This window comes from Dicentrarchus labrax, unplaced genomic scaffold, assembly GCF_905237075.1.
Source record: "Dicentrarchus labrax unplaced genomic scaffold, dlabrax2021, whole genome shotgun sequence".
NCBI classification, from domain to species: Eukaryota; Metazoa; Chordata; class Actinopteri; family Moronidae; genus Dicentrarchus; species Dicentrarchus labrax.
Genome location: NW_026136719.1, coordinates 15,056,790 through 15,069,563, shown reverse-complemented (window position 1 = coordinate 15,069,563; position 12,774 = coordinate 15,056,790). Strand labels below are relative to the sequence as shown.

The 12,774-nt window shown below is 41.1% G+C and overlaps 1 protein-coding gene across 1 annotated transcript in view; it reads right to left on the bottom strand.

Moving 5' to 3' along the window:
• The window catches only part of igdcc3 (immunoglobulin superfamily, DCC subclass, member 3), a 61,746-nt gene that overhangs the window by 28,256 nt on the left and 20,716 nt on the right, over positions 1-12,774 (bottom strand). Inside the window, exons 3-5 of the mRNA XM_051380299.1 lie at positions 1,067-1,211; positions 824-954; positions 386-523 (exon numbers count right to left, since the gene is read on the bottom strand). Of these exons, the coding sequence (XP_051236259.1) occupies positions 386-523; positions 824-954; positions 1,067-1,211 (414 nt within the window). The remainder of the gene's footprint in view (positions 1-385; positions 524-823; positions 955-1,066; positions 1,212-12,774) is intronic.

Genomic DNA, 12,774 nt, shown 5'->3' with positions numbered 1-12,774 from the left:
TTCGGAGGAGGTTAAACTTCATGCAGAGATGAAGCATGCATTTATCAACACAGAGTCGAACATAATGTTTAGCCCCAAGGCCCAATGTTGAGTCCCACTGCCTCAAGTACACAATAGATGTTCTACTGTATCAAATGTATTCTGTGCACACATGTACATTACACAATGCAGGGCAGATCAAAGCTGTGCTGCAAAGTACATACAAACACGAGAACACAAAGCACATTCTACCCACACAAAACACTCAGATTCCACATGCATGAACGCACAGTGTGTTTGTACAAAATCCTCAAGCACACACACATGCGCAAAATGTAAAATTGAAACTACACATATGCACTTATGCATGGCCCTTTTCTTTGATCTGATCAGGAGTTTTTCTCACCTAGTCTGCTCCAAGACACAATGGGCCGAGGGTATCCAGTAGCAACACACTCCAAGATGGCAGTTTGGTGAACAGTGAGAGTGAGGTTTTCTGGACCGACCAGGATCATAGGCTCTTTGTAAACAGATGACTGGGAGCCTGGAAAAAAAAGAGGAAAGGAGGGGGAGCATAAGATGGGAATGAGCATGATGGATGGCATCCTTTAATTGAATTTCTCTAGAGTGCATTAGCTCGATATGCTGTATCTCCAAGATCAGAGCAACCATAGGTTTGTAAAATCTTGGGAATATGCTCAGTAGATAAACAGAGTAGAATGCAGTGGTTCAAGTGATGGAGAGAACAAAAGCTAAGTCAATCTACAATGAGTGTGTGTATCCTTGCTTCCAAAACAAAGTCTGCTCAGTGTATGTAGATGTGAGATTCAATAAATATAACAACCTGAAACAGTGAGCAGTGCCTCAGTGCTATGTTTCACTCCTGCACTGTTATGGGCAACACAGCAGAATTTTCCACTGTCCTCATCACGCACTCCTGTAATCTGCAGAACACCTGTAGGCAGAAGAGTGTACCTACGAGAAAAAAGATACAAACCAGAAGGAAATAAGTACAACGAGACCTGATAAATGACCTATAAAGCACCGTCTCTAATAAGTGTCACTCAGTGATGTGGTGTGGTCCAACCTCTCGTCCTTGGTGTCGACCGGACGGCTATCTTTTTCCCAGCTGATGACAGGCTCTGGCAGACCGTGGATCTGGCACTGGAATCTAGCCACACCAGACTCCTCAGCATGCACCGACTCTGGTTGGACATGGAAGTCTGCCATAGCTGTAGAGGGAGGGAGAGGGAGGGGATATTAGGTCATAACATCACGACACAGCTACAGAGCAGCAAGCCTGGCTGCTTACACTACATACATATTTATAGACGGTACAAATCATCAGAAATTCTCCTGGCAAGTTTATCTTGTGTCCCTTACCATCTAGTCAATTTGTCTGCAAGGGTAAAGTAAAAGAGCTTCACAACAGCACTGTGTGTCACATGCATGCATTCATTAACACCTATCATAGGGAACGCTCAAGATAAGGAGAAGTGATCCACAGGGCGTGAATGCTGACTGACTGACTAAAGAAACATCAATGTAGAGTTGCTGTATTTAGGACACAAGAATTGTGTTGTAACAGTGCTCGAAATAACGTGCATGCTGCTCTCTTTACTCATCACAGTACTAAAAAGATAATGAGTTTAGGCAGGATGATGAAGATGAAATACAACAATACTGCCAGGTGTAAAGTTGATGTAGGGAAGAAGAAATTGTTCTTCCCTTCTTCTCTGGAGAAATATCTTTTGGTTCGGAAAGATATTGTGTGTCTACTGGTTTGTAAGTGTCTACATGTATGATATATGTGACACCCATGACCGCTTAAGTGATGCCTTTGTAATCCAAATAATGATTTTCTTTTTATCTTCTTTCTACACAAATGTTGTTGGAGACACTTGAATGATGGAAGAGTCTTCTTTCAGTAGGAATTTGTGTACCTTCAAATCCTACATTTATCTGACATTTCTGCTCAAGCAAGATATGACACACGTACAACTGTATCTGGGCCACAGTCAATCAGTTGCTGGGGTGATCAGCACACAGCAGCTATATGGATTACCTGCCATATGTTTACATTTAGTATGTAGGTCATACGTGTTTTTAAAAACTCATGCTAACACAGACAACACGGACAAAACTCAAAAAATATATCTGCATGTAACAAACCCAGTATCAATATCCTTACAGAGAGCCTCATTCAACTGCACTTCACATATCTACTCCCAGCAGAACAAATGTGGCATCGAAGGTGGAGCCAGCGACAAACTCAATTAGAGAGAGGCCCTCTTCTTCCACAGTTACCCCACCTTCTTCAACACAAGTGTACTCATTTAAATGTCAACTATGATTAACTTGGACGAAGGAGGACTTGTCTGAACACTGTTAGCATAACAAGAGCGACAGACCCCTTATTATTTCATAACCTCTTGCTCTTCCCAACCTATATTCATTACTTACAGGATGAGCAGGAAGTAAGCAGCACAACTCAGAGGGCTTTATTTATGACAGAGACATGGCTTGGTTGTTGTGTATTTGTCCCTCCACTAATTGTTTTTGTTGGTCCTGTTTGCACTGCGGATATTGCGTTGCACATTTCTTCACTGATTGATCTATTCTGCCCTGAGTCTTTTCTACTGATGGGTCTTTCGTGATTATTTTATTTTGTTATAAAGGGTTGATGTAGAGGTATTGTACAGTGCTGGAAGAGACATAGAGATGGAGAGAGAGAGAGAGAGATACTGTAGAGTGGTAGTACTTTAGACCAATATGGCTCCATCAGTGGTCTGTGTGTGGTGATTATTCCATTTCAGAGCTTAATGAGAAGTGTGGCATTCTCCAACATGACTTGACCTTAGATCTCTGAATGGATGTATGGAGCTCTGATGAAAATTTAAACATGCTAATTTACTATTCTTCCAGTAGTGACAGTTGATTCTTCCCAAGCTATTACTTTTCTGTGAGAAGAGATAGTACATTCACTTTCCACTATCCATTACAAGATAAAAAAAAAACAACATAGAAAATCTGACTGTTACGCAGCTTGACAGATTTCTTGGGCTCATACTTTTTATTTTGCCTCTCTATTGTAAGCTAATGGTTAAACAGCTGTACATCTTACTGAGGTAATTCAGCTTAAGTGCCTATCTCAAGGGCCCGACTGCAATTTTACCAGCCAGGACTCACAACCTTCTAGCAATAAAATGTTTGAGGCGAACCTCACCGCGAAGCATAGATGGCTTACAAGTCACAGAGTACATCAGTAATATTTCATCACCTAAACACTGTTATAGGACATATAACTCTTAACATCTTCTTCAGATAATGATTGTTTTCTTTTACCACTGCAAGACCTAGAACCTTCTTCTCTTTCATTTCAATTCACTGAAGTTGTAAAACATTGAAAATCATTGCAAAGAAAAGTATTAATCAAATTACTGCATTTCAAACAACAGGATATTGGCCCGTAAGAACATTTTTATGGGTTCTCACTTCTTTTTTGAGATGAGTTACGACAAAAACAATCAGCAATACTTTCTGTCTTGGCTTGTTGGAATACGGAGCCTGAAGTAGAGACCGACAGAGTGTAGCAGTTAATTAAAGGCCTGAAGGCACTGTCACTGCTGGTGCAGAAAGGTTAGATGTAGTGACACAGCTAGGAATCCTTCAAAACACAATACACAGAAAACAAAGAGCTCAGAGTGACTTATGTGATCTAAGAAGCTCGCTGTCTTAGAATACAGTCTCAAATTAAGATACACGCATGCACGCACTCTGCTGTTTGTACTGTCCATGTGAACTGGGGAGCACTGGGGACATGGAGAAAGAAACAAAATTGCACTTGAATGCTGAAGAACAAAGGAGTTAAAAAGGAGGACCAGTGCCTGTAGCTTTCTTGTGCATCTCTGCCAAGTAGTCATGGTGTCCGCTGATCTGGCTCCCCCCTAACAGGCCCCACCCTTGGCCCTCATGCATAAAACATGGAATCTCTAAAAGGCCCACACCCCTGCGACTATCGACACACTCGTAGAATCAGACACAATCAGAAAAATCACAATAGGGTTACATACGCAGATAAAGGCATACAGCAGCAGAGAAAACAGTGCAAACTTGTTAACGATCTCTGCAGGATGTAAAGGAAAACAGCCTGTTCGTAATCTGCATTGTGCATGTGCCTTTTGTTGTCGAAAAAGGTTGCAGAGTCAATCTAAAGTGATGTAGCCCAGCTACAGCACACACATACAAACAAATGCAGAGAGCTGCTTCAACAGAAACCCACAAGTGTATCGATGGATACTGCTGAAGGAAAAGACTGACACACATGAGGCTCTTTTTCTAAGAGTTGACAGACACTCACACGTGATTAAAGACTGTCGACTACCAGCATGATGTTTCTGTCTTAAATGGTACGACGGAGTATTAGGGCCATACTAAGAGAAAAAAAAATTGTGGGGGGGGAATTACGAGAATTACGACGGAGTATTAGTGCCAGACTAAGAAACTTTTTTTGGGGGGGGGAAATTACGAGAATAAAGTTGTAATGTTACGAGAATAATGTAATAATAATACAAGAAATAAAGTCGTTTTAATGAGAAAAAAGCTTCGATAGAGTTATCAAGATCTGGCGTGACCAGCTCAACCAAACAGCAGCCTCAGCCTGAGCCCAGCAGCCACTATTTGTCTCAGTCGTACCGTACAGTCAACAGGTAAGCTAACGTATTGATAAGTTCGTCGTTGACAGTTCTCATAAAATTACGACTTTATTCTCGTAATGTTACGACTTTATTCTCGTAATATTACCACTTTATTCTCGTAATGTTACGACTTTATTCTCGCAATATTACGACATTATTCTCGTAATATTACAACTTTATTCTTGTAATGTTACGACTTTATTCTCGTAGACCTAATATTACGACTTTATTCTCGTAATATTACGACTTTATTCTCGTAATATTACCACTTTATTCTCGCAATATTATGACTTTATTCTCGCAATATTACGACATTATTCTCGTAATGTTGCGACTTTATTCTCGCAATATTACGACTTTATTCTCGTAATATTACAACTTTATTCTTGTAATGTTACGACTTTATTCTCGTAGACCTAATATTACGACTTTATTCTCGTAATATTACCACTTTATTCTCGTAATGTTACGACTTTATTCTCGTAAACCTAATATTATGACTTTATTCTCGTAATATTACCACTTTATTCTCGTAATTTCCCCCCGTAATATTAGGTCTACAAGAATAAAGTCGTAACATTAAGAGAATAAAGTCATAATATTACGAGAATAAAGTCGTAATATTGCGAGAATAAAGTCGTAACATTAAGAGAATAAAGTCATAATATTACGAGAATAAAGTCGTAATATTGCGAGAATAAAGTTGTGACATTACGAGAGTAAAGTCGTAATATTGCGAGAATAAATTTGTTATTAATAAAGTCGTTTACTAATTTTCTTAGTCTGGCCCTAATACTCATCATAAAATGGAGCAGGTCTCATTACCGCAAAAAGGGAGAGAATGGTTGGGGTGCATACTAAAAAGAAATCCACACACAAGTGCACAGAGAGGAGATTGCTCCTTGAACATATGTTCGACGGTTCCTTGGTGGCAACCACAAAAGGAGAATGAGTGAGGGAGTAATATGAGGGAAGGTCACAGACAGGAAATGTGAAGCGTGGTGATTTAGATGGGTAGCTGACCTGTAAATCAGCTCTTGTCAAAACGATGTTCATCTAATAATAGCCAACTAGTGAGTGAGTGAGTGGCACTGCCCCACAGCTTGTCTCGCAATTCACAACTAAATAGTTATAAAATGAATCAGTAACAGGTGGGAATTAACAAGAAAATATGTTTTGTGAGTAAAAATTTGCTTATCCTGGAATCTCACAAAGACACACACGATATGAATCCAAGTGCAGATGCGTTACTGCTGATTATTGGGTTCGATGGCCAATGACAAGCTAAAAGGGCAGTCAATACTGACAAATTCCCCCAGTCTTCAATTCCACACTACTGGTCATGTACAACAGAAATGTAAGCTCTGCCTTTTCCTTATGAGCCACTCAGATCTTTCTAATGAAGAAATGTAGATTAAATGGTGATTATTTAAATGACCCCTAGCTGAATCATTTTTTTGCCTAATGGCTTCAAAGTAATGATCCATTCCTTTATTGCTCACTTAAACATACACACACGCACAAAGACACACACACAAATACACAACAGAGAATAATTAAGGTGATTAAAGCCCAAATTGTGCTGTTTTCTGTAACGACTCCAACTGCGATGACCAAGACATTTCCTTGTTTTTTTTTTTTACAGACCTGTGGTCACATGTGGATATTTTTTTCCTGTGCTGGGGATGATTCATTGATATGACAGAGGTAATGATGCCAATAGAGGGACAGACATCCTACAGCACCATTCAGACCTGCAGCTATGGCGTAAAGCTTCAGTGAACCCCCCTGTTGTAATGTCCTCGCCCTCCCTCACATCTCCCCTCACCTCTAGCACCCCCCCCCACCACACACACACACACACCTCCCCTCCACCCGTTTTGCTTGCTTTTTCATCGCACTCTCGCCCCACCCCCATGAGTCCTCTCAGGGCTGTGACATCATTAAGCACATGTTGTTCAAGCACCGGTGATGACTGCCGTACGCACCCCACCCCCACCTCGGTAAACCAGTAAAATAGAGATGAGGCCCATAAATAATGGAGATGGTGTACGGTGCTATTCCAGCGTGGAGAGCCCACACTTCAACAGCCTTTAAATAGGCATCCCTGAAATAGCAGACCCTGTGCTGGGACCCTAGAGATGGCATTTTAATGCAGATGTGATATTTTATTGGATCCCTGCCCTAGTAGCCCCCCCCCCTCCTTTCCAGCCCCTACCCCACCCTGTGCCCAAGCCTGGGCACTCCTCCACACTGATCTGCTGGTTTGCGGTGCATGATGCTTATCACACGAAAGGAAGGGCTGCATATGCGTGGGCTGTACCCTGCCTGCCTCTGACAAACACTCATTCTCCTCCTTTAATGCTTTAGCACATCAACACCTTCCTGTGTCAGTACCTTCATATGCAAAAGCATCAGTTGAGCTGCACATCTGTCACTTGGGCTCCGGTGGCAGATGTACAGATGTTCATGAGTACAGTAAAGCCCGATCTATTCCACTTATCATTTATACTAAAAGCTCCAACCAATATAGCTGTAATGTGGCTTAAATAAAACAGCCTTACAAGCATGCTTGGTTGTTTTTTTTTGTAGCAGTTTAGCTTTCCCTTTCATCGTTTTTTTTTTTTACTTTCGAAATACATCTCCTGTCATACCTTGTAGGTTTTATTGTATCTGGCATATATGTGATATCTATATGATCAGCAACATGTGATGGTTCAGTGCAAACTTTGCCGTTTCATGTTGTAGGCAGGGATTGGATCAATCAGAATTAGAATCAGAATCAGCAATCGGTTATTGCCAAGTAGTTTTTCACTTACAGGGAATTTGCCTTTGTATTTTGGTGCATAACAGTCACAATAAACACAGTAAGAGAAAGGAAAAAACAAGTACTGCAAAAGTCAAACTTGAATTCAACTAAGGAAATCATTATTCATTAGCCTTTGGCTTTTGCAAGCATAAATCTCAGTATAACATTTCATGGCAAACCATCCAATAGCTGATATTTTACTAAAAACACAAATGTCAATTCTCATGGTGGTGCTGGAGGAGAAGTCACAGGATCACCAAAGTCATTAGGATACACCCTCTGGGAACCATGAATGTCTGTACTAACTTTCATCTTAATCCATCCAATAGTTGTTGAGATATTTCTGTCTGGACCAAAGTGGTAGACCCACTGACCAACACTGCCACCCCCAGAACCACATCTACTACCTGCATGATCAATATTGCACAGTGTGACCTTATTCTAAATGTAGAGAGGGGGTGTTAAGAATCTGACAGCAAAGCATGAGTCACAGTCATACAATGCAATCCAACACCCAGATATAAGCTTCTTTCGCAAAAAATGGCATTTAAGAACACAGCTAAATGTCAACCAAAGACCACATATATTCTGTCCACTTCAATTACAGACCTTGCTTTTCTTTCAATATTTTCCTGCCTTTGTTGATTTTTCTTATTCCATTTCCATGCACAGCTCAACATCACAGATTTTCCTACAATATAGTGAATTTCCCCGCTAACAGTAATAGTTCTCACCTGAATTTAATTGAATTTTCTGCTCCTGTCGTTAGTTCGTTTGCATTAGGCTTTCCAGTGGTGTGATTGTCCTTAGTCTGTTGTATTGATCAGTACTGTGGAGCTTGTGTGCACTAAGTTAAATATGGTAAGATTGATGGCTACTATTAAGGCTCCCTGTAGAAAGCGGAGGGAGCAGCAATGCAGTGCTGAACAGTGGCTATCATTCACAAAAACATTTATTCTTTGTTTAACCAAGGAAGTTAATGAAAGACACAATATGCAATGTAACCAGAAAAATAGAAACCCATGTAAAAAAGCAGTGTTATATAGTAACAGCCTTGGTGGCTCAATAACAGTACAGGGTTGTCTATACAGTCATAGCAAACATTATTATACTGTCTGCCAAGGTGGCCAAAGCTAAGCAAACACAGAAACAACACAATTATCCAGTGTAAATACAAAGTTAGCTATCACTTGCTCTGCATCAGCATATTAAAGAAAATCAAAGTTTTTTTTATTGCACAAGGAGAGTATGATGGGAAACACACACATTGCTCACTGTCTAGTTGTCCCCCCCGTCCCCCCTAACCCCTCCACCCAGGGACAAAGCATGGGAGCATGGGAGCATGGGCCTCCCCTGGTGCCCTGCTCTGTGCATGTGCTTCCGTCACACTCCTTATTCGTGCGCCACCTCAAGCCCCCTCCATACACCACACCCCATCTTCTCTCTGCTCCTCCTTCTTCTCCAGCACCCCCGGCCTGCACTCCTGCCCTGCCCCAGTAGCCCCAAATCTCCGCACTAAGCCTCCGACACTTACTTCAGCGTGCAGACCCTAATTAAAGAGAGACCCATTAAAGCACAGCAGATGCTGAAAATTAAGGGATTATTTAAATGATTCCCAGTTGCAGCTTGGGTAAGATTAGAGACAAGCGAGAGAGACAAGAGAGAGTGAGAGAGCTGGGGGAGGAGAAAAGAGGGTTAAAATAACTGACAAACCACTGCCATGAAAAGTAGCATGTGATTTGAAATCAACCGCCAAGTGTTTTTCCTTGTTGGTGTCAAACCTGTTGCTATTGTTTCCTTTTTTTTAATTAAAAAAGTCTTTAATACTTTTGTGCATGCAGAGACTCCCAAGCAACAAAGAAGGGATTTGATGTGTGAGAACAAGAAGAGCAGGCTTTTTGTATCATTTAAGGACTAACAAACCGGGCGTAAGACTGCATACTTATTAAACATATTCAAACATTCTCTCATGATGTGGAAAGTTGTGTTTTTATCTTCATATGCTGTCTGGCAATCACCTGAATGTAAAACAATAGAACCTAAAAGTCTTTCCTTTCGGTTTCTTGGTTGTACACCTGGGACGTAATTCTGCTTCTGCTCTGATTCTTACTCTTACACTGAGAGATAAAGAGGATTTGAGGGCACAGACAGCTCAGAGAATGAGAATTCTCTACTGCTACTGCAGCCTGAAATCCTCTACTTGGAAGAATTTGATCTCCTCTTAACTTGTCGCCTCCTTAGTTTATCTCTCTGTCAAATTACCACCTTATTCAAGACATTTCATGTAGGCCATCTCCCCATCAACGACAATGTTTCATTCTAAAAAGCTGAATAATGATATTGGAGTTCTGTCCATGATGAGTTTTGTTAGTACATGTGTGGCTCATAGACTCGTTGGAGTTGTAGTTGTTGAATGCTAATGAACATAATCACTTTTATCTTGGATAAAATAGCAAGGCGCATTCCCTGTCCTAGAAGTACTGTCCTTTTTACTGTCCAGTACAGTAGTAGATATTAATTTAACTTGGGACAGAGTGATACAAAAAAATTACCAACAATACCTGAAAGCTAATACCTGAGGATAATCTGTAAGTGGGTTGGGAAGTGGGCTCTCTCTAGTTTGTTGAGTCCCTTCCCCTTCTCTTCTATTTAACTTGCAAGGTAGTGGAGAATAACTCTTTTGAATAAAATGAAATCCTTTTCTCTTGAGGATTTCATGGAGAATCGTTTTTCCTTAAGGGTCTGTGCTCAAAATCATTTGGTAGCAGAAGAAGAAATTCACCGACTTTATTCCCACATGCACATTTATACACCCGATTCTTAGCACAACAGCGTTCACAAGAGAAGACAGGGTAAGAGACGTCCTTTACAGCTCCTCTTACTTTTCCATCATTCTCCAATCCGTTATTGCCGAGAGTAAAGCGCCTTTAAAAAAAGATTCTGTCACTCTTCTTTTTTCACACCTGATTGTTGCTATGGCTTGACAGTGCCATTCTCTACTTGCCCAGAGGCCACATATCTAATTAATATCGCCAATACTACAGCATGAAACTGCCTGCTTTAGAATTCAAATGAGATGCTTCTACCATCATCCTACCAGTATATATGAGCTCATATCCACATGAATTATGTGCTGTCTTTTATTCAGCTCATTCACTGTACGCTCTCTGCACAAAAGCGAAACCCCTCAACTGCTTTACCCCCTCCTTGTCTTGTCGTTTCTTAGTGTTGGAGAGTTTGAAATATTTTAAAACGTTTAAGAGACATCTGGGGTAAAATAACATTTATATTCAAATGGAAATGCCATTAAATTCTTCTTTGGCTCGTCTCCGCCTCTTGTTTTGTGAAGCCAGAAATAAGCGAGGCCAGCAGACAGCAGTGGCTCTGAATAACAACCTGGATGGACGTTTGGCATCACAAATCTCTTCAGTCCAACACTCATTACTTCCCCCTCATTAGAGGACAACTGTTGGGTAGGGAGGCCACTCTGCGGAGGCCAGGATGAATCTCTCCCGAAAAGTCTTTGCTTTGTATTAATGTTTTTTGATCATAAGTCGCCGGTAGAAAGAACATAAAACTAGAGAAATGTCTGAGATGATAGTACCTTGATGTGTGTATGTGTGTGTTCGTTTCTGAGAGCATGCAGTGTTAACTATGCATCTGACAGTGATTTTGAGGGGGGCTGGTCTGAACCTGGAGTAGATGGATGACCCCACATCTGGCACTCCCACGGGACATCTGAAAGACGCAGGGCGGGACCGGCCCATGCGCTCCACTGCATCTCAGAAAACTGGGCTCCCCAAATGGCTGAAATGGCTTTGTAAATCTCACCCCTTCATCACTCCATCTCACACAAACAGACACACTCAAGCCACACACACACACACACACACACACACACACACACACACACACACACACACACAAGCTTATGGTAGTTGTAAGAGGGAGGTCCACTGTGCCTCAGCTGTGTGGTTCCCATTGGGCATTTATCTGTCTCTTATGGTTAATTTAGGTTTCCAAATCCTTGCATCAAAGTTTCCCAAAGTGTAATCCAATCAAAAATTCACACAAACAAATCCATCATCCAAATCATAACTGCAAGTGCAAAATCTCCAGTTGTCCATTTATTATAAATCTATAGTATGTCCCAATATTTAACTTTAAACAATTAAAATTAAATCAGTAAAATATAGTAAGATTTCTAGCAGTCACTTAAAACTATAACAGTTGTCAGCGAACACAAGCCGCCGTCAGCTATCCCCAGTGTTTGTATGGTTTTCTCTGATGAGAGTTGACCCACAAATTTCTTTCCACCCATTACAGCTGATACTGCATGTGACCTCAGGGTGTGTTTAGAGGCTAAAACTGACTTAACGCATTATGCAAAAAAATTTGAATTACCAGCGATAATTAGATTTATCTCTTTGGTCCAGTCTCTTCCAACTAAGCAGTAAAGCAAAAGCCTGAGCTACATATGAAACCACTTTCTATATGTGCAATGTATATGTGCATGTCCTCAAATCTTCATTTTGGCAGCGTGTCAGTGAATGAAGACAGCAATCTCTCAGTGAATGCACACTTCTCTGCTTATCCATATGCTGGCCTTTTAGACTGCTTCCTCTTCTCTGCTCTCCTGCTTTACTTTTTCATTTGCATATAATCTTTAATGGATAGGCAATTATTGTGTTTAAAATGAAAGCCTTTTCTTTTAATTTAACAAGAGTAGGCTTTAAAATCGGTAGGAGCAATTATCCCCACCACCTGCCATATTTACCTCACCACAGATAAGAGAGAGTTCATCTGTGAATGGAGGATGTGTAGAAAAAGGCCCCATGTTCCAAACATATGTGCCATACTATAGAGGAGAATGATTGTTGACATAAAGCAGCTTGGTGCGCACCGGTTGTTCAGCTTAAGTTAGAGTGTTTGTGTATGCATGGTGCTGATGGAATCAGGTTCATTCATTTCTGAGAAATGATCCATGTTACTTGGAGACAAGCTGGGACACGCTGTCACTTTTACACTCAGCTTAAAACACGTGGACACACTTATTCACACATGATGGCTTTTATACGGCAAAGGTGGACAGACTTGCAGGCACTTACTGACATGCACAAAAATTAGTTTCTCTCTCTCTCTCCATGGCGTGCACGCACACACACAGACACACGTACAATCACTCACACCCCTCCCTGCTCCGTCAGCTCAACTGACAGCAGTAATGAGTTTCTTCTCTGCCTAAGCCAACTGGCACCCACTCAAGGGAATTTTCCAGGCTGAATTGCG